This window comes from Crocodylus siamensis, chromosome 1 (assembly GCF_052110815.1).
Source record: "Crocodylus siamensis isolate JL-2025a chromosome 1, ASM5211081v1, whole genome shotgun sequence".
Classification (NCBI taxonomy): Eukaryota; Metazoa; Chordata; order Crocodylia; family Crocodylidae; genus Crocodylus; species Crocodylus siamensis.
In genome coordinates this window covers 423,945,755-423,971,211 of record NC_143395.1, presented here as the reverse complement: position 1 = coordinate 423,971,211, position 25,457 = coordinate 423,945,755, and the positions used below count along the sequence as shown (strand labels likewise).

Below are 25,457 nucleotides of genomic sequence, written 5' to 3'. Positions count from 1 at the left end.
CCCCCGCGACACGTGGGTGTGCTCCCCGGGTCCAGGGAGGTGACAGCACAGGCGACGCGCTCGCACGAGGTGCAGCCCCGCGGGCCCGTGGCGCGGACATGGCCGTGGAGGAGGGAGGGCGCAGGGACGCCCCGGGGGCTCGGGACAAGCCGCCTCGTGTCCCCGACGAGGAGCCCCCGCCCGAGCAGCAGTCAGGTACGGGGCCGGCCGCAGGCCAGAGCGGGGGTCGGGGGTCTCGGGGGCTGCGGTGCGTGCGGGGCAGCGGCTCCCGCCAGGCCTCCGTCCTGCTGCCGACTGCCCGGAGCAGAGGCCTGGGAGCCGTCAGCAGGCGAAAGCTCCTCGGGCCGGTGCCCCGGACCAGGCCCTTCCCCGGCTCGGCCCCTCGCAGCAGGAGCGGGCACCGTGCGTCCGCGGAGGGGTCTCTGCCAGCACCTTCGGTGGGGTCCGAGCCGCAGGAGATCGGCTGTTCCTGGCCTCCCCGCGCCCCTGGCCGCCCTGTCCATGCCACAGGCCTCGCGTTTCCCGTGCCCTGCGCGTACAAGAGGGACGTGATGCAGCACCAAGGTCCCTGCAGCTCATCTCCCAGGGAGCGATGGCCCTGCCGCGGCGCCGCGATCCCACCCCGCGCTGGGGCAGAGTCACGGGGGCTGTGGGGGTCCGTTAGCAGGAGGCGTGGGGCTCGGAGTCGTCCTTCTCGCCCGCGTGCCCTGCGCTGAGGCCTCCGGCTGCCGTGGTGCCAGGCCAGGGCAGGAGCCCAGCAGGGCTGTCCCCTGCCGCAGCGCCAGGGCTCACCTGCGCCCGCTCTTCCCCCGCGCAGGTGCTGGGACGCTGAGCAGAGCCGAGCAGCAGCCTGGTGAGGACGGGCCCGCGTGCATGGAGCTGCAGAGGACTTGCGCGGGCAGCCTGGGAGAGAGGGGCTCCCTGCCCCCGGAGCCGGGCCCAGGGCAGAAGGGGCAGGGCAGCCCGTGGCAGGCGAGGGAGAGCCTGGAGGTGAGCAGGGCCCCAGGTGCAGCGGGGGTGGGAGCGCAGCTGGGGCAGAGCCAGGGGCGCAGGGAAGAGTTTGGGGAGCGGGGAGACGTGGAGAGCGACAAGCCTCTGGTGACGGAGCTGCAGACGAACCAAGCTGGCACGAGCCGGAGCTCGCTGCCCAGCGCCCATGTCCAGGGGTGCTGGCACAGGAAGGCCTGGGCAGAGTCCATGGGGCCAGGGCCATTTTGCTTGGCACGTTAAGTCTGTAGGGTAGGTGTTGGCAACCTCTGGTGTGGCGGGCCAGTAGGGGGCGCTCCTGCGTTGAGCCGCCCACCTCCCTGCGCCCAACCACCTTCCAGGCTCCGAATGCCTCCCTGGGGCACTTGTGCTCGGCCGACCCCTCTCCTGGCGCACACTTGCTAGCCTGGGGGTAACATAGCCGCCACCACCCCGAGAAGGGACTGTCTCAGCCCCGTGTCCTCGGGGAAACACAGGCGTAATAGTCCGACGGGTACTCGACCCAGTACAGGCACTTGGGGCACTTCCCCAAGTCAGGGGCAAGAAGTAAAGTCTCCCTTAGTCCGCAGACCTAAGGGCCCTCTTAGGCATAATTTAGACCCACCCCTCAATAAGTCTCCCACACTGGTCACAAAGGAGGACTTTATTGGTTACAGGGGGTAGGGTAAACTAGGGTACAGGATTGAGCAATATCTTAGAAATCCTAAAGAGCAGTCTGGCTGAGGTGATCACACATCTGTGTTACTGCCAGCTAGATATCTAATCAGATATAATTTAGACCCACCCCTCAATAAGTCTCCCACACCAGTCAAAAAGGAGAACTTTATTGATTACAAGGGGTAGGGGTGGGTCTAAATTAGGGGTGGAGCCTGGCAGGGGGTGGGGCGCAGGGAGGTGGGCGGCTCAACGCAGGAGCGCCCCCTACTGGCCCGCCACACGTGGTGGGAGTGGTGGGATACGAATACCAAGCTGTTTTACAGGCATAATTTGGGAAGAGTAATAGAGTCACTGAAATCCCTTGAGCAAAGAATTTCTAATTTGGCATCGGGTCAGCTGGATAGTGTAGATAGCCAGGATGGCGGACCACTACGCCCAAATGACTGTGCTCGAACTAAAAGAGCCGGCGAAGGAGAGGCCTTCATGTGAAGAAAGGGCTAAAGAAGGAGGAACTGATTAACCTCCTGTGTGATAATGACTCGGCCTCAGAGCAACCTTCACACGCGACAACTCCTGTGTCCTCCCCGAACTCTCAGCGCTGCTCGCCAACTCCACCGCTCACCGCGGAATCAACCCCTACGGAAGAACGCTGGAAGTACCAGATGCGGATAGAAGCTGAGGAGTGGGAGCGACAGAGCAAGGTCAGGTATGAGCTAGAATTGAAAAGGATGGAGCTGGAGACCCAGGCACAGCTGGAGAAGGCAAAGATGGAGAAGGAGGCTGAGCGTGAGAAGGTACAGATGGAGATAGAGCTGAACAAGATGGAGCTGACGGAGAAGACAGCAAAGCGCGAGGCGGAGGCCCGAGAGGCAGAGGCCAAGCGCGAGCACGAACTAGAGGTACTCCATCTGCAGACCAACGGGGAAGATGCGACCCCTCCGCGAGCACCCGGGGAACGCCCCAAACCGAACTCCTCAGCCTTCGCTCGCTACCGACCCGGAGATGACGCCGACGTATTCCTCAGCATCTTTGAAAGGCAAGCCCAATGGTTGAAAGTGCCTGAGGAGGAGTACATGATGCACATCGCCGCTTTGGTAGATGGCGACCTGGCAGCGGTCCTGAACAGCCTGCCCACAGATGCAGCTGAAAACTATGATACATTTAAACAGGCCGTGGCTGCAAGGTTCAAGTTAGGGCCGGACTATTTCCAAAAAAAATTCCAGAATCTCCGCCCACAACCGGAGAAGTCAATGGCTGATTATGTGGCCTTGATGTGGGATGCTTTCCTTAAATGGGTAGGGGGAGCCAAGGCTGACACTGCCGAGAAAACGTACCAACTCATGGCATTGGACCAATTCTATTATTGCTGTCCAAGGGAGGTTAAAACCCTAATCAAGGACAGGGGCCCCAAAACAGTCCATGAGGCCGCTGAAATTGCGGATCAGCTGTTGCTTAACCAGGAAGGGTCAGACAAGAAGCCTCCCTACACTGGGAAGGAACATAAAGGGGTCCAAAGGGGGGGGAAGGGAGGGCCAGGTCCAAAAGGGGAAAAGGGGCCATCCCAGACCAAGCGTAAGGAGGCCCCTGATTCAACCAAACCTCCCAATTCAGAAAAGAGGGGGTGCTATAACTGCGGGGAGCCGGGCCACATCAAGCCCAACTGCCTAAAGTTAAGCAACAAGCCCAAGCCTGTCAGACATGCAACAGCTGTACGCAGTGAGGAGGAAGGCCCGAGCCCCCCCGAGGGGCGTGCCTGTTGCTACAGGATCACAAACCCAGGGGAGGTGATGGCCCCCCACCGGACCAAGATAACAGTCAATGGGAGAACCCTTATCGGAGAACTGGACATGGGGTCCAGCGTGACATTAATCGATGCCAACCTAGTTTCACCTGCAGATATAATCCCAGGGAGGACCCTTACCATTCAAGGAGTGGGGTCTCCACCATTTGAGATACAGGTAACCCGGTCACCCATCGAGTGGAGAGGCTGCGTGATGCATGTAGAAATGGGTGTGATGGAAGGGGCTCCAGCTCCCATCCTGGTGGGACGGGATATACTTAATCGAGAACTTCTGCACAGAGAGATGGACCAGGCCCTAGAGCTAGAGCCCTGCCACATTAACGCGGTGACTCATCTACAGAGCAGAAAGGCTAGAGGGGGAGGGTTAGAAACTCCCCAAGAGACAGCCACACCATTGGCTGCCCTGGGAGAGGCCCTAGCGGAGGGTGAACGCACGCCAGACCCTGAGGGAACTAGCAACCCCGAGGGTGGGCTAAATGACAGTCCCAGGGAGGTGTCTAGTCTGTCAGTGGCAGAGGAAGGAGAGACTCCCAGGGAAGTCCCTGAGGGGGAAGGTGCACTCCCTGCAGGAGCCCCCGAACTCTCTGCTGATAGCTTAGCCGGGCGAGAGGAGTTCAAGCAGGAGGTTCTGGCGGACCCCAGCTTGGAGGACCTCCGGCAGATGGCTCAGGAGCAGGAGAGTGAGTTTACCCCAGAGAAGAGGGAACAGGTGGTCTGGGATAAGGGACTTCTCTACCGGTTGTGGGTGCCAAAGGGCCGCGCCCAGACCTGGGAACCCCATCGCCTGATCATAGTACCTCGCAAATACAGACAACAATTGCTCTCCATGGCTCACGATTTACTGTGTGCAGGTCACATGGGCAGAGAACGGACCCGCCAGCGGCTGCAGGCGAACTTTTATTGGCCCCGAATTGCCCAGAATGTGACGGACTACTGCAGATCTTGTGGGACATGCCAGCAGAAGGGCAAAAGTGGGGACAAGAGCAAGGCTCCCCTACAGCCCCTCCCGATCATTGATCAACCCTTCCAACGAGTGGGGATAGACACTGTGGGCCCTCTGAGACACAAGACTCGTAGAGGGAAAAAGTACATCCTGACTCTAGTGGACTTTGCCACTCGGTACCCGGGGGCAGTTGACCTGACCTCCACTGAGGCACCTGTGGTTGCTGATGCCCTAACCAAAATCTTCTGTCAGGTGGGTTTCCCCTCCCAGATCCTGACCGACTGGGGTGGAAACTTCCTGGTGGAGGTCATGAAGTGCCTGTGGGAGTGCTGTGGGGTGAAACGCCTCAAGACCACAGCCTCCCACCCTCAGACAAATGGGCTAGTGGAGAGGTTCAGTGGGACCTTGAAAGGGATGCTAAAGGCCTCTGTGGACTCGAACCCCAATGACTGGGATGAGAAACTGCCGCATTTGCTCTTTGCCTCCCGGGAGGTGCGCCAGGAGCCCACGGGGTTCTCCCCAGTCGAACTGATGTTTGGGAGGTGAGTCCGAGGTCCTCTCGATTTGGTGAGAGAGGAGTGGGAAGGGAAAATCCCTTCCGCCAAGACCTCCGTGGTGGAGTATGTGCTGAACTTTCGTCAGACACTGACTGACGTGACGAAAGTGGCACGAGAGTCCCTGGGACGGGCCCAGGAGAAGGAAAGGTCCTGGTACGATGAAAAGGCGCGCTTACGTACCTTTGACCGCGGTGATAAGGTTATGGTTTTCCTGCCACTAAAGACAGACAAGCTGCAAGCTGCTTGGGAAGGTCCTCATGTTGTCCTGGACAAGCTGGATGATGTGACCTATGTTGTGGCCAGGAGTGGGAGAAAGCCTGAGACTGTTCATGTGAACATGCTTAAACCGTACTTTGATAGAGGGGATGTGGTGCTCTGGATTTCCTCAGTAGAAGGATCGCCTGAGGACCCAGAGGAGCCGGTCATGTCCGGTGACTGGGATGGGGAGGCAGGAATGGAGGAACCGCACCTGCCGGACCGTCTGCCCTCCCAGGACAAGGACGAGCTGCTCGCGGCACTCAAAGACTTTGGGACAGTGTTCTCCAACAAACCAGGTAAAACGGACCTGGCGGTGCACTCCGTAGACACGGGCAGCCATCGCCCTGTACACTCCCGACCGTACTCAATTAATGAGAATGTGAAGCAAGCGATACTGCGAGAGATCACAGAGATGGAGGGGTTAGGGGTAATCCGGCCTTCAGTGAGTCCCTGGGCCAGCCCGGCGGTACTCGTCCGGAAGCAGGCCGGGCCCGTCCGGTTCTGTGTGGACTACCGGGAGCTGAACGCTATCACCACCCCGATGCATACCCTATGCCCAGGACGGACACTTTGCTCGATCGCCTGGGTCCAGCCAAGGTCATCTCTACTCTCGATCTGTGCAAAGGATTCTGGCAAATGGCGCTAGATCCGGATGCCATAGCCAAGTCTGCCTTTACCACCCCGGTGGGAATATACGAGTTCACAGTTTTACCTTTTGGTATGCGCAACTCTCCTGCGTCCTTCCAAAGGCTGATTAATAACCTGCTACAAGGGTGCGAGCAGTTTGCCATGGCGTACATCGATGACATCGCCATCTTCAGTCAAGACTTTGAATCGCACCTGAGCCATCTGACCACCCTGTTAGGCAAGATCAAGCAAGCCGGTCTTACCGTGAAAGCTAAGAAGTGCCAGTGGGCACTATCTGAGGTAGTGTATTTGGGACATCGGGTGGGTGGAGGTCATATTGCTCCCTTATGGGACAAGATCGAGGCCATTAAGGACTGGCCGTCTCCACTAACCAAGAAGCAAGTCAGAGCCTTCCTGGGCCTGGCCGGACATTACAGACGGTTTGTCCCGGGATTTGGGGCGACGGCGGCACCCCTACATGAGCTGACCAAGAAGGGAAGCCCAGATCCAGTGGTCTGGAGGCCGGGGTGCCAAGAAGCATTCGACACCCTAAAGGCCGCCCTGGTCAAGCAACCGATCCTGAAGGCACCGCTCTTTGATGAACCCTTCTACGTCGCCACGGACGCCTCCGACGCGGGACTAGGAGCCGCACTCCTACAAGAGCACCAAGGGACGCGGCACCCCGTGGTGTACCTCAGCCGGAAGTTAATCCCTTGGGAGCGAAACCTGTCGTCTATGGAGAAGGAGTGTCTGGCACTGAACAAGCTGAGGCCCTATTTATGGGGGCAGCGGTTCACTGTCCTACCGGACCATGCCCCACTGTAGTGGCCTGCAGACGATGCAAGACCCCAATGCCAAGCTGCAGCGATGGGCCTGGCAGCTTCAGGAGTTCAACTTCACCGTCAAGCACATCCAGGGAAGCCAGAACGTGGTCACAGACGCCCTGTCACGAAAGGACTCTGGGTCGTGGGTCGGGTGGACTCAGACCTGCGTGAGAGCGCTCAGGCGGGGAAGTTCCTGAACGTGCTGTTATGTTTTATATGTTTTATTGTTAGGATCAGTATTATGTGGTGTGTACTTTCTCTGTAGGGTCAAACAGGTGACCCCTCCAAACTAGCATGCTTGTCTCCATACCTCTGTGAAGCTACGGATCCAAGCTTTATAAAAGGGGGGGGAAGTGTGGCAGAAAGCCACCTTGGTTTCTCCCCAAAATCTCTGCCCTGCGACAATGTGATTAGAGGGGCCAGCACAGAGGAGTCACACCTCAGCCTGTCTCTTTAGGTAACCTGAGCTGGCTGCAGTCCTGAGGGGGGGGGAAACCTGCTCCCTCTGCCCACGGGACTGGCATCCGCCACCTGGGTGAGGGGCATCTACCTGGTGGGCTGGGATCTGCCCGGCAACTAGTGATGTATTTCAAATTGGTTGGCCGACAGCCAACTGGGGCTGGCCTCCGCTGGACCAGTGAATGAGGTCACAGGGGCTATATAAGTTAGGACGGGCGAGGAGGTGCTCTCTTCGGCCATGAGGTGAAGCAGAAGCCAAGCAGGGGAGACAGAGGAGCCTTACCACCTGAACCTAGCTCTGTCTCTCACCCCAAAACTCCGGAGGGGGATTTCACCGGCCTCTGGAAGATGCGTGTGAGTAAGCTACTCGAGATCTGATAGATATCTAGCTGGCAGTAACACAGATGCGTGATCAAAAGGCTACCTCAGCCAGACTGTTTGCTCTTTAGGATTTCTAGGATATTGCTCAATCTTGTACCCTATTTTCACCCTACCCCTGTAATCAATAAATTCCTCCTTTGTGACCAATGTGGGAGACTTATTGAGGGGTGGGTCTAATTTATGCCTAAGAGACCCCTTAGGTCTGTGGACTAAGGGAGACTGTACTTTTTGCCCCCTGACTTGGGGAAGTGCCCCAAGTGCCTGTACTGGGTCAAGCACCCGTTGGACTATTAGGCCTGTGTTTCCCCGAGGACACAGGGCCGAGACAGTCCCTTCTCGGGGTGGTGGCGGCTACGTTACCCCCAGGCTAGCGAATGTGCTCCGGGAAGGGGGTCAGCCAGACGTGAGGCACCCCTAGGGAGGCATCCGGAGCCTGGCAGGTGGTCACGCACAGGGAGGTGGGCAGCTCAACACAGGAGCGCCCCCTACTGGCCCGCCACACTGCCAGCCATGGAGCCCAGGCTGTTCCCAGCAGGCGGCTGGCAGGCTGCAGGCTCTGCTGCAAGCACCCTGGGCTCTGTGGCTGGCAGCAGATACCCAGAGCCTGGGCCAGCTGCAGCCAGGAGGCTGTCAAGGAGCTGCTCCAGCATCCCATGCCTGCAGCCATACAGTGGGGGGGCCCTAAGGCAGCGCAGCCCAGAAAGGCCCTGTGCCCTCACCTGTACCCATGCGAGCAACCGCATGTGCGCCTCAAAGCAGAGTGGGTTGGTATGTCCCCGTTCTGCTCTGAGGTGCGCGTGCAGTCGCTGCCAGCATGGAGCTGATGCCAGGGCTGCGGAGCCCAGTGCAGCTGTTTGCGGCCTCCCTGCTGCAGCTGCCCAGAGCCCAGGCTGGCTACAGGCAGGGGCTGGCAGTGGCACAGGGCTGTTCCTTGCGTTCGGTGACAATGGCACTGGGGGGGCAGGCAGCAGCCCCCTCCCATCAGCACCAGGAAGAGCCCAGAGCCACGCCAGCCCTCCCACATGCAGTGAAGCGGGCCGCGGCTGGGCCGGGTGGTGGGGCCAGTTGCCATGGTGCAGGAGGGAGCAGGGCAGCGCCCTACCCCGCCGCACTCTGGGGGGTCTCAGTCTGCCCGCCCCCTGCAAAGCACAGGCAGGATAAAAAAGAAAGAAAACTTATCTGCCTGTTGGTGAGGAGTGCATGGGTGTCTGTGTGCCTGCCCTCCGCCTCCTGCAGCAGCATTTGGCCAGCATTTGGCTGGACATGAACCCAGCAGAGGCAGGGGTACATGTGCCACAGGTTGAGAGACTGTGGCCCAGGAGACACTGATGGTGCAACGCTTGTGCCCACAGCTCCCGGCGGTGTTTGCGGACGTGGCGGTGTATTTCACGCGGGAGGAGTGGGAGCTGCTGGACGATGAAGGCAAGGAGCTTTACCGGGACCAGATGCTGAGGAATTACCGAGCCCTCGTTTCCCTGGGTAAGGCTCCGCTCCTCGCCTCTCCCTGCAGCCATGTGAGCACCAACATTTCTTGTCTTCTCCCTGTTTTTCAACTGCCTCCTCCTCATGTCCGGGGGTTGAACCCCACGTCCTGCCGACTGCTGTGTGGGGGATCCGGCCTCCCACGTTTCACACTGATATCTCCTCCCTTTCACCCAGCCGCCGTCCCCTGAGTCTTCCCCATTTGTGTCACTTAGCAGCGTGGTCTCCCTGTGCATTCCCAGCGTCTTCCCCCAAAGGATTTCCTTAGGGAAGGGCTTCTCCTACCACAAATCCTCTGGGCCGCTCTTCTGACCCTCTTCTCTCCAGATCTTGTTCCCCCCTTCCACTGGTGCTGCCCTCGGTGCCCAGTCTGGCTCAGGCTCTGCTGGGAATAGCCCTATAAAGCCCCAGCTTGCCCCTTGCGGATCCGGGGGCACACGCCCCCACGTGCCTTCCTGGATGAGCAGCAGGAGCAGCAATGGGAGCCGCCGGACGAGCCGGCGAATGAGCAGTGCACAGCGCTGGAAGCAGACTTCCCCTCCCCTGGCCCCCCGGACAAGCTGCGGCTCTGCCCCCGCTCACTCCACCCCGACTAGGCAGTGCTTGCCCCAGCCCCGGCATCACTGCTTCCAGCACTGTGCGGGCTTTCATCGGCCGCCCCCATTCCCCTTCCGCCCACCCCTCCCCTTCCAGGAAACCAGATGGACCAGCTGGCCGCTCTCCACGCTGCCGGCCGTGCTCCTCACTGCCTATGTGCTGCGCTCCAGCTGCGCTCAGCACTGACCCTTTATCAGCCAAATTATTGGCTGCCTGAGGCCAATCTCTGATATAGATCATTTTGTTTATATCGGTGCTGTGGCAGGATTATTTGTTTTTCTCCAAAATCTCTGTGCTGTGACAATTTGATTGGGATGAGCCCAGCAGAGGAGACGCACCCTTACCCTATCCCTTTAGGTTACCTGAGCTGGTGACATTCCTGTGGGAGGGGGAAACCTGCTTCCTCTGCCTATGGGACTGGTATCGGCTACCGGGCTGAGGGGCTTCTACCTGGTGGGCTGGAATCTGCCCGGCAACTGGTGATGTATTTCAAGTTGGTGGCTGACAGCCAACCGGAACTGGCCTCCACTGGACCAGGTGAACGAGGTCACAGGGGCTATATAAGTTAAGACTGCTCAGGAGGAGGGGGCTGCAGCCATGCGGGGGTCTCAAAGGAGATTACCATCTGAAACTGGCTCTCTCCCCTAAAACTCACAAGCTGGGAACAGCCTGCCTCCAGAGGGGATCTCCAGCAGCCTCAGGATGATGCTTGTGAGTAAGCTGCTCGAGATCTGGTTAGATATCGAGCTGGCAGTAACTCAGATGCGTGATCAAAAGGCTACCTCAGCCAGACTGTTTTGCTCTATGGGATTTCTATGACATTGCTCAATCTTGTGCCCTATTTTCACCCTACCCCTGTAATCAATAAAGTTCTCCTCTGTGACCGGTGTAGGAGACTTATTGAGGGGTGGGTCTAAATTATGCCCAAGAGACCCCTTAGGTCTGCAGACTAAGGGAGACTTTCCTTTTTTGCCCCCTGACTTGGGGAAGTGCCCCAAGTGCCTGTACTGGGTCGAGTACCCGTCGGACTATTAGGCCTGTGTTTTCCCGAGGACACAGGTCCGAGACAGTCCCTTCTTGGGGTGGTGGCAGCTACATTACCCCCAGGCCCAGGAAGGGGGTCAGCCGAATGTGAGGTGCCCCAGGGAGGCACTCGGAGCCTGGAAGGTGGTCGGGCACAGGGAGGTGGGCGGCTCAATGCAGGAGCGCCCCCTACTGGCTGGCCACAGGTGTCGATCCGATATCGGACCGATGTATTGGTGCACCTGTCCTGCTTTTCTTTACCTGCCCTGAGGGCTCTGTGATGACATCTCCTTGCATCCTTGGCCTGAACTTCCCTGTTGGGTGACCTCTCCAGAGGAAGTCTCTCCATCCTCCTGCCCCATCTCTGATCCTCCAATTCTCTGCCTTTCCCTATTTTTCTACTCATCTATCACCCTTCCTGTGTTTGTCAGTCCTCCATTTTTCTTTTCTAAACTATCCCCTCGTCTTTCTTCTTCTTCCAAGATACCTCACCTTTCTCCCTACTCTTGGGAGTACTACCCTCTCCTTATTCCAGTTCTTCCTCCTTCTCCTCCTCTTCCTCCAACAACCCCACTGAGACAGACCCCAGAAAAATTTCTCCCTGGCTCTGCTACAGGGTCTCCACTACCACTTGCACATGCTACCATGAGTCCTGGCATTAACCCTTCAGTGAGAAGAAACCCCTTTCTACTGCTTTGTCTGGAATTACACTAGAAGTGTTACCCAGCAGAAGTATGTCCTGTCTCTCTCCATTTTGGTACCTTGCAAATAGTAAAAGTTTTATCTTAGCCTTGCAGTACAGCACAGATCACTGTATTTCCCCCGCTGGTACCGTTGGTTTCATAGCCTTTTCTGCCTCTGAGTGGTTGGTGCTTTGTTGCCTACAACCATCCCTCCACTACCTGGGTGACACGGACCATCATATATCGAAGGCTTCTCCCTCCAGTGTCTTCCCTTTCACCCAAAACATCCACCTTCCTTTTTCCTCCAAGGCCCTAGGAGAATCCATGAGTTGATTGCATTGCGATTGGTTATTCTGCATGCAGTACCCACTCGCTAACCCTCTTTAACCCCTGCCCCAAACAGGATACCGAGGTCCCACCCCTGACTTAATCTGCCGTCTCCAGCAAGGACAGGGGGAGCTCTGGGTCTGTGCTAAAGAGGAAATCTCAAGGCGGGAGGACCTGGCTGCAGGTGAGTTGTGGCGATCCCATCTCCCCAGCTCCCCCTCCCAGAAATGTTCCTTGCCCCGAGTGACGGGGGTTGGAAACTGCAGAGCTGCCCAGTGCTGCCCTTGCGGGGGCTGACCTCACATAGCTTATGCTGCGACGTGTGCAGGCAGGTGGTGTTTCCACTCCACGAAGTGAAAGCTATGGAGACAAGCAGCTGTCCGTTTGTTGTCGTCTTCTTCAAGCACAGATCTGGTTTCCTTGGGGTACCAGGACCTTCCGTTCCCATCCTCAGTCCACGATGTAAGACTTGATTGCCAAGCCCAAGTTAGCCATAGCTGTACATCACCCTTTCCCAGGGCATGATGGGTTTTGCAATCCCCCCTGGAAATCTACCTGGTTGGCACAAGCTCTTTGCAGCCATTATTGCTGGATAGGAGAGAGCCTGCAGCTATCCCTGGTTTCTCCTGGTCAGGTTACCTGGGAACACTGGAAGTGTTATATCCAAGTCTCAGGCTTTGTGGGGTGTGTGGTGTTTGAACCAGACTCTTCCCCTTCCTCTTTCATCCTGGGGGTCATGAGTGTCACAGGCCGTGAGACTTGGCACAGTGTCCATGTGCAGGTAATGCCAAGGCATTTTCCCCGCTGCAGACTTCAGTGACTTGGAGGTCATCTGGGACTTGTCAGCAGAGGACACCTCCATAGCTCATCCCTGTCCCAAGCCCATTCCTTGGAAGAGGTTGGAAGCAGAGCCCTGCTGCTTTGCCAAGAGACAGCCCCTGCTCTAAATCCTCCCTTTACAAAATATTTCTTGGAGGGATGAAGGAGGAAAACTATGGTCTTCTTCCACCAAGCAGAAGCAGCCCTCGTGTGAAGGACGGAAGCAGCGGGGCCAGTGTGAGCCCGGGCTCCCCACGCCTGCTGACGAAGCCCAGAAAGTCATCGTGAGGCTGTTCACCCCTGTAGCCAGATGCTGCTCTCAGCACTGCCAGAGATCAAGGGCGAGCACTGGAGAGCAGTCTCACCAATGCCCTTTGGTTTCTGGGGCGTGCCGGCCCCATCAGGTGGAGGGCTCAGCATCATCTTCCCCCTGGACCTACCAGTTCTGTGCAATAAGGCAGCCCCTAGAGAGCCGTTTTCTTTCTGCCTCTAGTCTGCTTCTCAGCCTGTTAGAGCATGAAGCCACTCCGGCAATGCAGAGACTAACGTGGAGTTTTTCTTCCCCCCGTAGGAGGTTCCTTGCTGCCTTCCCAAGGTGAGCAGCAGCCTCCTGAGGAACGCTATGTGTGCAGCTTGGGCCTGGTCAAGCACCAACCTGTGCAGAGGGAGAAGCATCAGTACTGCTGTGTCCCGTGTGGTAAGACCTTCATCGATTTCTCCTCCCTGGCTCAGCACCAGCACATCCATTTGGGGAGGAAGACACACCGCTGCACGGAGTGCAAGAAGAGCTTTGCCAGCCAACATGACCTGTCCCAGCACCAGTGTGCGCAGAGCGGGCAGCTGCAACGCCAGTGCACTGAGTGTGGAAAGAGCTTCAAGCAGCCCTCCGACCTGGCCAGGCACAGTCACGTGCACTCAGGGGAGAAGCCACATCAGTGCTTGGAGTGTGGGAAAAGATTTACCCTATATGGGTCCCTGGCCCGGCACCAGCGCGTCCACACAGGGGAGAAGCCACATGAGTGCTATAAGTGTGGGAAGAGATTCTCCCACTCTGGGTCCCTGGCTCACCATCACCATACACACACAGGGAAGAAGCCCCACCAGTGCTCGGTGTGTGGGATGAGATTCGGGAGAGCCGACTCCATGGCCCAGCACCAGCTCATCCACACAGAGGAGAAACCACATAAGTGCTCGGTGTGTGGGAAGAGATTCAGGAGATCTGATGCCATGACCCGGCACCAGCGCATCCACACAGAGGAGAAACCACATCAATGCTCGGTGTGTGGGAAGAGATTCAGGAGATCCAGCTCCATGACCGAGCACCAGCGCATCCACACAAGGAAGAAGCCGCATCAGTGCTCTGAGTGTGAGAAGAGATTCAGCCACTCTGAGACCCTGGCCAAGCACTGCCGTATCCACACAACAGAGAAGCCATATCGGTGCTTGGTGTGCGGGAGGAGATTCACCCACTTTGCCAACCTGGCCAAGCACCAGCGCATCCACACAGGGGAGAAGCTACATCAGTGCCTTGAGTGTGGGAAGAGATTCATTGAATCTGCAACCCTGGCCAGACACTGCCGTATCCACACAACAGAGGAGCCACGTCAGTGCTTGGTGTGTGGGAAGAGATTCACCCACTCTGCCAACCTGGCCAAGCACCAGCGCATCCACACAGGGGAAAAGCCATATCAGTGCTCTGAGTGCGGGAAGAGGTTCATCCGATCTGACCACCTTGCCCAGCACCAGCGTGTCCATACAAGGGTGAAGCCACATAAGAGCTCTGTGCATGAAAAGAATGGAATGAATGAATGAATGGATTTCATTAGGGAAGGCCTCCAAAGATTTTTCCAGCTCAACAAAGACCACACGGACCATTTCTACATGATGGGATTTCCCATACTGTGAAATGTGTCCTCGTCAGCCTTCTTGTGTTCATATCCATGACTTCAAGGATTTTTACCCTTCACTTTCTCCATCCATTGCAAGGTGAGAAATCAGTTAGCAGAGCTGAAATCCTTTATTTTAGGTAAGCTGACTTCCACAAGCTGAAGAGTTTAGTTGGCATGGCCCTAAGGGACCATGGTCCACTAGGGCAGGGGTCCAAGACAAGTGGTCATTCTATAGCAAAACCCCCCGTTTTTCTTTTTTGATTTTAGATATGTATTCCCTTCCCTTCCCCAATTATTTCTGGCTTTTCTTTCTCTCCCTCTCTGTTCCCTATAGACAAGCGTTAGCGAGCTCAGATTTAAGATAAGCTTTAAATTTTTATTTTTGTAGCAAGTTTTTGGTTTTAGATATCCACTGTTTTATATTGTATTATTATTAGGTTTGTATTGATTCTTACTGTTGTATATTGTATTATTATCATTTTCATATTGATTTTTATTGTTTCATATGGATATTGTATGATTTAGGCCTGTGTTTGTAAGTGAACCAAAGTAATGTCAAGTCTCCACCTTGTGTCCTCTGCCCGGGCATCCCCTGTGTTGCAACTGTATAATTCATGTACCCCTCCCATGTTAATTGGTTCCTGGATGAATGAGAGTGATTGGGAATGACTGAAATACAACAGTAGCAAGCCATCACCTCGCATTGCTTCAGCCAGACCTCACCCAGGAACAGAGACAAGAACCCAGCGTTTGAAAGACAAAACACCCTGAAGAACCAGCAACTCTGCCATTGTACCCCACCATTACAGACACCTGAAACTGCACATCCCTGCATGGAGCACACATGCTCAGTACACCAGGGGCTGAGCCTTGCCTGACCATGCCTCCTGTCACGAGGGTCATCCAAGGGTCATTACTGGATCTGGTATTGGCAACGGGGGATGACATAGTAGGGGACCTACAGATCGGTAGCCATCTGGGGGACAGTGATCACCTAAAAATACAATTCAACATAAGGCGTCGAGTGGGTAAGGTAACCAGTAGGGTGAACGTGCTGGACTTTAGGAAAGCTGATTTCAGTGAACTCAGGCGATTAGTGAAGGACGCACTACAGAGTAGTAGTTTTGAAATGATGGGAGCCCAAGAAGGGTGGCTGTGCCTTAAGGAAGCTATCCTTCGTGCACAAAGTGAGACGATCCCCGTGAGAGGTAAAAGAGGGAAAGGGGCCAGGAGGCTTCCCTGGCTGACCAGAGAAATCCTGGGCAGACTAAGGGCCAAAAGGGGAGCACATAAAAAGTGGAAACAGGGAGAGCTCACCAAAGAGGAATATACCTCTTCTGCTCGTGCTTGTAGGGAGGCAGTTAGACAGGCCAAAGCTACCATGGAGCTGAGGATGGCAACCCAAGTAAAAGACAATAAGAAATTGTTTTTTAGATATATAGGGAGTAAAAGGAAGGCCCAGGGAGGAATAGGACCCCTGCTAAATGGGCAGAAACAATTGGTGACGGACAGAGGGGACAAGGCTGAACTCCTCAACGAGTTCTTCGCCTCAGTGCTCCTAAGCGAGAGGCACGACAAGTCTCTCACTGGGAGTGTAGGGAGGCAGCAGCAAGGCACCAGACTCCCATGCGTGGACCCTGAGGTGGTGCAGGGTCACTTGGAAGAACTGGATGCCTTTAAGTCGGCAGGCCCGGATGAGCTCCATCCGAGGGTACTGAAGGCACTGGCCGACATCATTGCAGAGCCACTGGCGGGAATATTTGAACGCTCGTGGCGCACGGGTCAAGTCCCGGAGGACTGGAAAAGGGCCAATGTGGTTCCCATTTTCAAGAAGGGGAGGAAGGAGGACCCGGGCAACTATAGGCCAGTTAGTCTCACCTCCATCCTTGGCAAAGTCTTTGAAAAAATTATCAAGGCTCACATTTGTGAGAGCCCGGCAGGGCAAGTTATGCTGAGGGGAAACCAGCATGGGTTCGTGGCAGGCAGATTGTGCCTGACCAATCTAGTCTCTTTTTATGACCAGGTCACAAAACGCCTCGACGCAGGAGGAGGGGTGGATGTCGTATACTTGGACTTCAGGAAGGCCTTTGATACGGTATCCCACCCCATACTGGTGAACAAGTTAAGGGGCTGTGACTTGGATGACTGCACAGTCCGGTGGGTGGAGAATTGGCTGGAGGGTCGCACCCAGAGAGTCGTGGTGGAGGGGTCGGTTTCGACCTGGAGGGGTGTGGGCAGTGGGGTCCCGCAGGGCTCGGTGCTTGGACCGATACTCTTTAATGTCTTCATCAGCGACTTGGACGAGGGGGTGAAATGTACTCTGTCCAAGTTTGCAGATGACACTAAGCTATGGGGCGAAGTGGACACGCCGGAGGGCAGGGAGCAGCTGCAAGCAGACCTGGACAGGTTAGACAAGTGGGCAGAAAACAACAGAACGCAGTTCAACAAGGAGAAATGCAAAGTGCTGCATCTAGGGAGGAAAAATGTCCAGCACACCTACAGCCTAGGAAATGACCTGCTGGGTGGCACGGAAGTGGAAAGGGATCTTGGAGTCCTAGTGGACTCCAAGATGAACATGAGTCGGCAGTGTGACGAAACCATCAGAAAAGCCAATGGCACTTTATCGTGCATCAGCAGATGCATGACAAATAGGTCCGAGGAGGTGATACTTCCCCTCTATCGGGCGCTGGTCAGACCGCAGCTGGAGTACTGCGTGCAATTCTGGGCGCCGCACTTCACGAAGGATGCGGATAATCTGGAGAGGGTCCAGAGAAGGGCCGCTTGTATGGTTAAGGGCCTGCAGGCCAGGCCCTATGAGGAGAGACTAGAGAAACTGGACCTTTTCAGCCTCCGCAAGAGAAGGTTGAGAGGCGACCTGGTGGCTGCCTATAAGTTCATCGGGGGGGCGCAGAAGGGAATTGGTGAGTATTTATTCACCAAGGCCCCCCCGGGGGTTACAAGAAATAATGGCCACAAGCTAGAAGAGAGCAGATTTAGATTGGATATTAGGAGGAACTTCTTCACAGTTCGAGTGGCCAAGGTCTGGAACGGGCTCCCAAGGGAGGTGGTGCTCTCCCCTACCCTGGGGGTCTTCAAGCGAAGGCTGGATGAGTATCTAGCTGGGGTAATGTAGGCCCAGCACTCTTTCCTGCTTATGCAGGGGGTTGGACTCGATGATCTATTGAGGTCCCTTCCGACCCTAGCATCTATGAATCTATAAGGTCTACCCCTATAAAAAGGGGCAGTGAAGACCGACCCAGTGGGACGCCTTCTCCATCTGGACCAGCACCATGCCACACCACCTATCCACCCAGAGGTCCTTCTGGCAACCCCCCTCAGGACAACACCTACCGGACTAGGACCCCTTTCCAGGCTGGATAGGTAGCTATCACGCCCCACCCCCTCTTCAACCAAGGACTTGGACTCTGCTTCTCTTCCCTACCTGGACTCCAACCCCTCCAGTGAGTCTCTCTCCTGCTGCCATTTTGTGTGTGTGTGTGCGTGCACGTGCACGCACCAATAACTTCATGGGGCTGTGTAGTGTGTTGTCTGTGTAATAAAACTGTTATTTGGACCCCCTAAGTTGGGTTTTGCTTTACTATGGTTTGACCATGCTCCAATCTCTGCTCCTCGCCCCTCTAACTTCTGTCTCATTTCTCCCTCTCCTGTTTCTGGCTCACTGCCACCTCCAACACCGGTCCTGAGCTCCTCTCTGCCTTCAACCTCCTGTTTCTGTGCCACTGTCTTATCCCCACTGCCTTTTCCTTTTCCCCTGAGCAACCAGGTTTCTGCCTCAGTTTCTTTCCTGGCCCTCTCTTCCTTGCCACCACTTATCTGCACCCCCTGCAATATCTCAGCTGTCTGCCTCAGTTTCCAGCCCCAGTCTACCTTAAATAAACCCAAGCCTCAGTTCCTCAGCTAGCTTCTTTGTAGTCCACTGGTTCTAATCCCGGTTCTGGCAACTTTCACTGCCTACACTTTGACTCTTTCTCTCTCACCTGAACCTGCTCCCAGGGACCCCAAGCACACACATACACACTGTACCATCCAAGTTAGGAACTTACCTGTGTGTATGTATAGGTGGGTTGTATGTGTGTGAACTGGTGATGGTGTGTGTATATATGGCATTGTGTGCATAATATATGAACTAGTGATCTGTATCTAGCTTTTGGGGTGTATAGTATATGTGCTTGAATTGGTGATAGGTATGCATGTGCCTGAGATGGTAGTGTGTGTGCGCAACTGTGTCACACCCTCGTGTCTAACAGCGCAATATTGAGATCCTGAGAGTTGGCCTGACCCCTGAGGGCAACAGTTCCTCAAGGACTCAGTCCTCAGAGCACAAAGGAAGTCCCGTCCAGCCAACAGGAAAGGTATGAAAAGGCTGGGAGACCCCCTTGGCTCAGTAGGAAAGTTCGTGATTGCCAGAAATTGAAAAGAAAAACTGAGAAGGGATGGAGGTCGGGAAATACCACCACGGAAGAGTACGCAGCAATAGCCCACACCTGCAGGGAGAGGATTAAAAAAGCAAAGGTGGAAACCAAATTCAAATTGACAGCAGAAGACAAGAACAATAAAAAGTCTTTCAGATACACAGGAAGTCAGAGAGAAGGGAAACATCAGTCCCCTGCCTGACCAACCTCATGTCCTTCTCTGATCAGGTAACACCCTGCCTGGATAAGGGAGATGAGGTTGACATCATATCATTGGACTTCAAAAGAGCCTTTGACTTGGCCTCCCACAATGTGCTCATGGTAAAATTGGAGAACTGTGGCCTCGATGACCCAACGGTCCGGTGGCTCTCCAAGGCTGTCCAACGGGCTCCGAGGTAGGACCCAGAGAGTAATAATAGATGGCACCGAGTCAACGTGGCACTAGGTGACCACTGGCATCCCTCAGGGTCCAGGATTCAGACCAGTGCTTTTTAACATGTTCATTAAGTATTTGCACTCGAGTGTTAAAAGTGGACTCAGCCCACCCCCCCACCCCACCAACTGGTACCATTTATACCTATGAGTGGTTGGTGCTTTGTTTCCTAGGACCATCCCTCCACTACCTAGGTGGCACAGACCATCATCTATTGAAGGCTTCTCCCTGCACTGCCTTCCCTTTCACCCAAAATGTCCACCTTCCCTTTTCCTTCCAGGCCCCAGGAGAAGCCAGGAGTTGATTGCATCCCGGTTGGTTATTCTGCATGCAGTGCCCACTCACTCATCCCCTTTAACCCCAAACAGGATACTGAGGTCCCACCCCTGATTTAGTCTGCTGGCTCCAGCAAGGACGGGGAGCTCTGGGGCTGTGCTGAGCAGGAGCGAGAGGAAATCTCCAGGCGGGAGGACCTGGCTGCAGGTGAGCTGTGGTGATCCTGTCTTCCCAGCTCCCCTCCCACGCTTTCACATCGTTGGGGGTTTGCAACCTCACCCTTCCTGTTTCATCTCTGGGGTCCTGGGTGTCACAGGGCCGGAAGCTCAGCACAGAGTCCACATGTAGGTGATGCCAAGGGCTTTGTCCCAGTGCAGACTCCAGTGACATGGAGGTTACCTGGGACCCATCTGCAAAAGAGATCTCTATGGGCTCATTCCCTGCCCCAGACCATTTTCTGGAAGCAGGCAGGAAGCACAGCCCTGCTGTTTTCCCAAGAGAAAGCCCTGCTCTAAGTCCTCCCCTCCCAGAACATTTCTTGGAGATGGCGAAACCCGTTGGCTTTTTGTATGAAACAGAAGCAGCCCTCATGTGAAGCACAGAAGCAGGCGGGCCAGTGCAAGCCCGGGCTCCCCACGCCCGCTGACAACCCCCAAATCCAGCATGAGGCTGTTCACCCTTGTAGCCGGATACTGCTCTCAGCACTGCCAGAGATGGAGGCGAGCACCGGAGAGCAGCCTCACCAATGCCCTTCGGCATCTGCAGCATGTCTGTGCAGGCAGGTGGAGGGCTCGGCATCATCTCCCCCCGGACCCACCAGTGCTGTGGGACAGAGCAGCCCTTGGGGAGCCTCCTTCTTCCTTTAAGTAGATGCCTCATGGTTCATGGTCAGTCCGTTAGAGCCTAAGGCCTTTCCAAAACAGCAGGGACTAACATGGAGTTTCTCTTCCCCTTGCAGGAGGTGCCTGGCTGCCTCACAGAGGTGAGCAGCAGCTGCCAACGGAAGGGCCTGCAAGCCTGGAGCCCCCCATGGATTCGCCACGCAGCTGTGGTGAGATGGACGCCCTGAGACCTGAGGACTGTAATGGGGCCTGCTCAGGGCCGATCCCAGCGTATTCTTGGGCTAACCGCCTGCCTTCTCGCTTGCCATGCCTTGATCTTAATTAATGGATGTTAAGCAGGAGGCTGCCCATTTTCTGCCCCGATGCCAGGGGGCACTATCTGTGGCTCCATTCCTCCCCTACACCGCAGTCCAAGCCTCGCAGATGGCATCTAGTTGTTCTCCTCATCACCGGTCCCACACGGGCTCCAGAATTCCTCTATCGAGACCCCCTCGGGCCACTCGTCGCTGCCCCCTCCACAGGGGCTCATCATCGCTGCCCCCTCTCTCCAGGGGTCCACCTCTGGGCCCTCCACATAAAGGGGTCAGCCGCCCCGACCCGCCTTTCACGGGGTGGTCACTGGCCTGGTATTTCCTGGGGGCTCCCACGCCACTGGGAGCCCCACCAGGCCACCCCCTCCTGACAGGGTGCAGTTTTAGGTTGTACCAGGACCAGGAGCCTCCTGACCATCCCCTACAGCGCCTCCCTCACCTTGGGATGAAACCAGCAGCCTTCTGGCCGGGCAATGTTGTTGCCTGGCCCCTCGTAGCTGAACGGCCCTGTTTATAAGGGCAGCCCTGAACCTAAAGTGGCCGCCCTCATGCAGCGCCTGGCAGCTGCCAGCTCCAGGGCTCTAAAATGGCTGCCGCACACAGTGTCCTGCCACAGAGACCGATGGCCCCGAGTGAGGGGAGGCCCCAGGAGCAGAAGGATGTTTCCCAGGTAGCATCTCTTAACAGATCTTAAGATGACAGGCTGAGAGCCACGGGACTGTTTAGCCTGGAAAAGCGCAGGCTCAGGGGGATCTGATGGCCACCTATAAGTTTATCGGGGTGACCACCAGGATCTGGGGGGACGTCTGTTCACCAGAGCGCCCCGAGGGATGACGAGGTCGAACGGTCACAAACTCCTTTCAGGCTGGACATAAGGAAGAATTTCTTTCCTGTCCGAGCCCCCGAGGTCTGGAACAGTTTGCCAGCAGAGGCGGTTCAAGCACCTACATTGAACACCTTCAAGAGCAAATTGGATGCTTATCTTGCTGGGATCCTGTGACCCCAGCTGACTTCCTGCCCTTTGGGCAGGGGCTGGACTCGATGATCTCCCGAGGTCCCTTCCAGCCCTGATGTCTATGAAATCTATGAAATCTCCAGCTGAGTGGAGAAGAGCCCAAACCCAGGAAGAGCCCCGGGTGCAAGGATGAATTTGTGGAGCCGAGCGAGCTGGAGAGCCACACGGCCAAGCTGCAGCGGAGAGAGAGCCCGCGTCTGAACCAAGGCGGCGGGGAGGGCCTCGCAGGGAACCAGGAGCTCACTGCCGCGTCCCAGGGGAAAGCCCAGCCCTGCCCCAAGTGCAGGAAAACCTTTACCTGCCCCTCACTCCTGGCTTTGCACAAGATGAGGCAGTCTGGGGAGAAGCCCCACGTGTGCGCAGAGTGCGGGAAGAGCTTCCCCTGCCTCTCGGCCCTGACCGCTCACCGCAAGGTCCGTTGTGGAAACACCCCTCGCCGCTCCGGCAAGCGTGCGGAGAGCCTCGTGTGCAGCTCGGGCCTGGTCAAGCAGCAACCTGTGCGGAGCGAGCAGCTTTGGTACCTCTGTGTCCTGTGCGGTAAGATCTTCACCCATTTCTCCTCCCTGGCTCAGCACGGGAACATCCACTTGAGGACGACGCACCGCTGCACCAAGTGCAGGAAGAGCTTTGCCAGCCAGCAAGCCCTGTCCCAGCACCAGTGTGCGCAGAGCCGACGGCAGCTACACCGCTGCACCGAGTGCGGGAAGAGCTTCAGGCATCCCTCCGACCTGCGCATGCACACAGGGCAGAAGCCACATCAGTGCCTTCGGTGTGGGAAGAGTTTTCCCTACCCTTCCCACTGGGCCCAGCACCAGCATGTCCACATGGGGGAGAAGCCACATCAGTACTCTGAGTGTGGGAGGAGCTTCAGGCACTCCTCCAGCCTGTGCTGGCACCAGCGCATCCACTCCCAGGAGCCAGCAATGCAGGAAGGGCTTGCCGATTCCTACTGCTCAGCCCCCCACTGTGCCTGCACTGAGGCAAAAAGGCTCATGCTGGTGGAGTGCAAAAAGGGGCCCATGTAGGGCACTGCAGGACCCAGAGTCTGTCCCCGAAGGTTTGTTCAGTGGAGTGGGGCTAAGAGGACACCTCCAGCAGACGCCAGCCCGGAGGCACTGATCTTTGTGTCAGCCTTGGAGCCTGTGCCTTCCCACCATCCACCAGATCAGCCAGTGCTCCCGGGGAGAGAAGTGCCTTCACCACAGGGTGCCCTCCCCAGGACAGCTCGCTCCACGTGACACCCAGGGACCGTCCTTGGCTGTCTCCCAGCTTCGTCCTCCCTCTAGTCCCAAGGCTCCTGTATGCGAGGCTCTTGAGGTGCATCAAGGCAGGCATTTATGGCTAAGGAAGCTTTCCCAGCCCTCCACCCTGACTTCACCTTTCCTCATCCCCAAGTGACTGCTCTCCAGCTCTGGGTGCTTGCAGCTCTCCCTGCCCTCCCTCCCGTCCGTGCATTCTCCAAAATGCAATCTCTGCTAATAAAGACCCAGTACTGAACGTGGTTTCCCTGTGGTCGGTCTCTGTGTGCTCTCTGGAGCTGAGAGATGGGAGCAGAGCAGGGCCCAGGACCCTTTCCAGGGCAGATCTCTCTGTGATTTCCCAGCCCCTTCCCTGTCCAGAGGATTCCCCATACTGCAGGGGCTGCTGTTGGCCGTGCGGCGCGGGAGTTGGTCACTCTCGAGGCGTTGCTCCCATGTCGTGCGGTGTAGCAAGGACCCTGCCCTGGGGGCTTTTCAAGGGACCTCTGGTGAAGGGAGAAGTGGAGTCCCTTTTCTGGGTGAAATGGGGCAGGAAGGGTGCAAGATATGCAGCCTGTGGCAGGGTGGGGAAAGTATGAGGACATCCTTTGCTAGTGCCAAAGCCATTTGGCTCTGTGGTTGCCCTGTGGGGCTACTCCCAGAGGTTTACACCCCATCACTGCGCACACCCTTTGATTCATTCCCCGCTCCCCGCAGCCCACAGTTCCCCTCTCTGCAGATCCCTCCCAGTGTTTAAAACTGCCCCTATTGTCCCTATAACAGTGTTTAAGAAAATAACCTTGTGACTTTTGAGTGAGCTTCCCAAAGGCTATTCGGTCTGCTTGGGGTTTTGGGGTTTTTTGACATAGCCTTAAGGGGAAGAGGATGGTGTCTCACAAGCATAGATGCATAAATGCTTGTGAGCAGGGTTGAATAGGAGCGTAAGGAGGCACCTAAGTCCACCAAGGCCCCCACTACCTAACCTTCCCACTTGACCCAGCACCAGTGTGTCTCAGGGATGGCTCCGGTCCTGGCCTGGGCGACACCAGGGCCGGTCCTGCCCCCTCCGCTCCTCCCTGGAGATCTCAGGGTCCTGCTCCCGCGTCCCCCACCTCTGGCTTCACTTGTGATAGGAGACCCCAGACCATGACCCCCTGCCCTGGGCTCAGGCTCTGTCCTGCCTGATCCCCCCAAATACCCCCACTCAGAGCAGCCTCAGGGTGTCATCGCCTCGCTCTGGCCCCCAGCATGGGCAGGGTCTGGTCCCCCCGCCCCAGCCTCTAGCCCCTGAGCACCCCCATTCCTCCCACGCATATATATATGCATTAGAATAATGGTTATAGCTGCAAGGGTTAATTGCTTTCTAAAAGCCTGTTTTCTTACACAGCTCTCATAACCTTCAAAAGCAGACAGGGAGTGTAACCCAGGCGGGCAAACGGCAAGGCCAGCAGACATACACCTCCTGGGTAAGTGAAAACATCCACACGTCATGTCCATAACAGAGATAGGCCCGGCTCCAGGGCTCCAGGGCCGCAGCGCCCGCTTGCAAAAAGCCCCAAGCTTTCCGGCTTGGGGGGAACAGACCAAACTAGGCCACTGGTAACGGCCCCCCTTAGGATGTGGGCATGTGATAGGTTTATGAAAATGGGATTGTGGCTGACAGCGCAGGACGTGGACGGCGTGACGACCACAGCAAGACCAGCTAAAGATGCGCAGAGATGAAGAGTCACCGGAGAAGAACGACTACAAAAGGAAGAGTTTGCAAAGCAGCACGGGGAGCGCTGGCACCAGCCCCGACCTGCAAGGCTGCTGACCTCGGACACGCGAGCACAACCTCAAGGTGGCATTTGCAGACAGACCGCTGGCCTTGCGCCTGTCCTGGGCACCGGGAAATGTGGGTAATGTATGTTGTGCTCGCTTTGCCTGCATCGCTTTTATTTCCTACCACTGTGTATTGGGAAAAGTCGCCAATTATCCACTGGCAGGGGTCGTGGTCGATCTGAAGGTTGCGCTTGCCCGGAGCAGAGGGGTTGGGGCTGGGCTGTGAATCCAGTGCCAACACTGCCCACACCCTGCGCCGGCCCCAAGTGGGTCCTAACCCCAGAGCCCCAACCTCCGCGGCCCTGCACCGCGGCGCCCCTCACTCCCGACCCGCACCCCTTCATATTGAGGGCAGTGGGCATCGGGGGCTGGCAGCCGGCAGCCTGGCAGGGCCAAACTGCGCTTCGGGCTGGGCAGGAGTGTGCTTAGGGTGCTTCCGGACAGTCCCCCGGTGGCATCAACATCAAGTCTGGGGTGGCCCAAGAAGTATTTTGCCCCATAATCACATCCTAATCTGATCCCCAATAAGGGCTCTGTACTTGAAGCGGGATATTACTGTTGATATTACTTGCTAAATGTACATCGCTGCTGCACCTCTCTCCCCAGCGTGGCCTTGTGAATGGCACGCTTTCCTTGGGTACAGGTGAGCTTTGAAAAAGGCCCCGGGCACCAGGAATAAGGGAGGGGGAGTGAGGAGCCCGGGGGGGAGAGCGCAGGTCGGGAGCGAGGGGCACCGGGGCGCGCGATAGGGGGTAGGGGCTGAAAGTCGGGAGT

General features: G+C 56.6%; 2 protein-coding genes across 2 annotated transcripts; both read left to right on the top strand.

Annotated features, from left to right (window-relative positions):
• The first annotated feature begins 61 nt into the window (after positions 1–61).
• LOC149875711 (uncharacterized) lies at positions 62–17,896 on the top strand. Its single transcript, XM_090031071.1, has 5 exons — positions 62–195; positions 818–990; positions 8,847–8,973; positions 11,683–11,790; positions 12,997–17,896. Exons 1-5 carry the CDS (start codon positions 99–101, stop codon positions 14,235–14,237), a joined length of 1,746 nt encoding a protein of 581 aa, XP_089887197.1. The 5' UTR covers positions 62–98; the 3' UTR covers positions 14,238–17,896.
• A 1,649-nt stretch (positions 17,897–19,545) lies between these two features.
• On the top strand, positions 19,546–23,108 carry LOC149875710 (uncharacterized). The gene is made up of 2 exons (XM_090031090.1): positions 19,546–19,663; positions 20,415–23,108. Exon 2 carries the CDS (start codon positions 21,951–21,953, stop codon positions 22,647–22,649), a length of 699 nt encoding a protein of 232 aa, XP_089887216.1. The 5' UTR covers positions 19,546–19,663; positions 20,415–21,950; the 3' UTR covers positions 22,650–23,108.
• Positions 23,109–25,457: the final 2,349 nt, after the last annotated feature.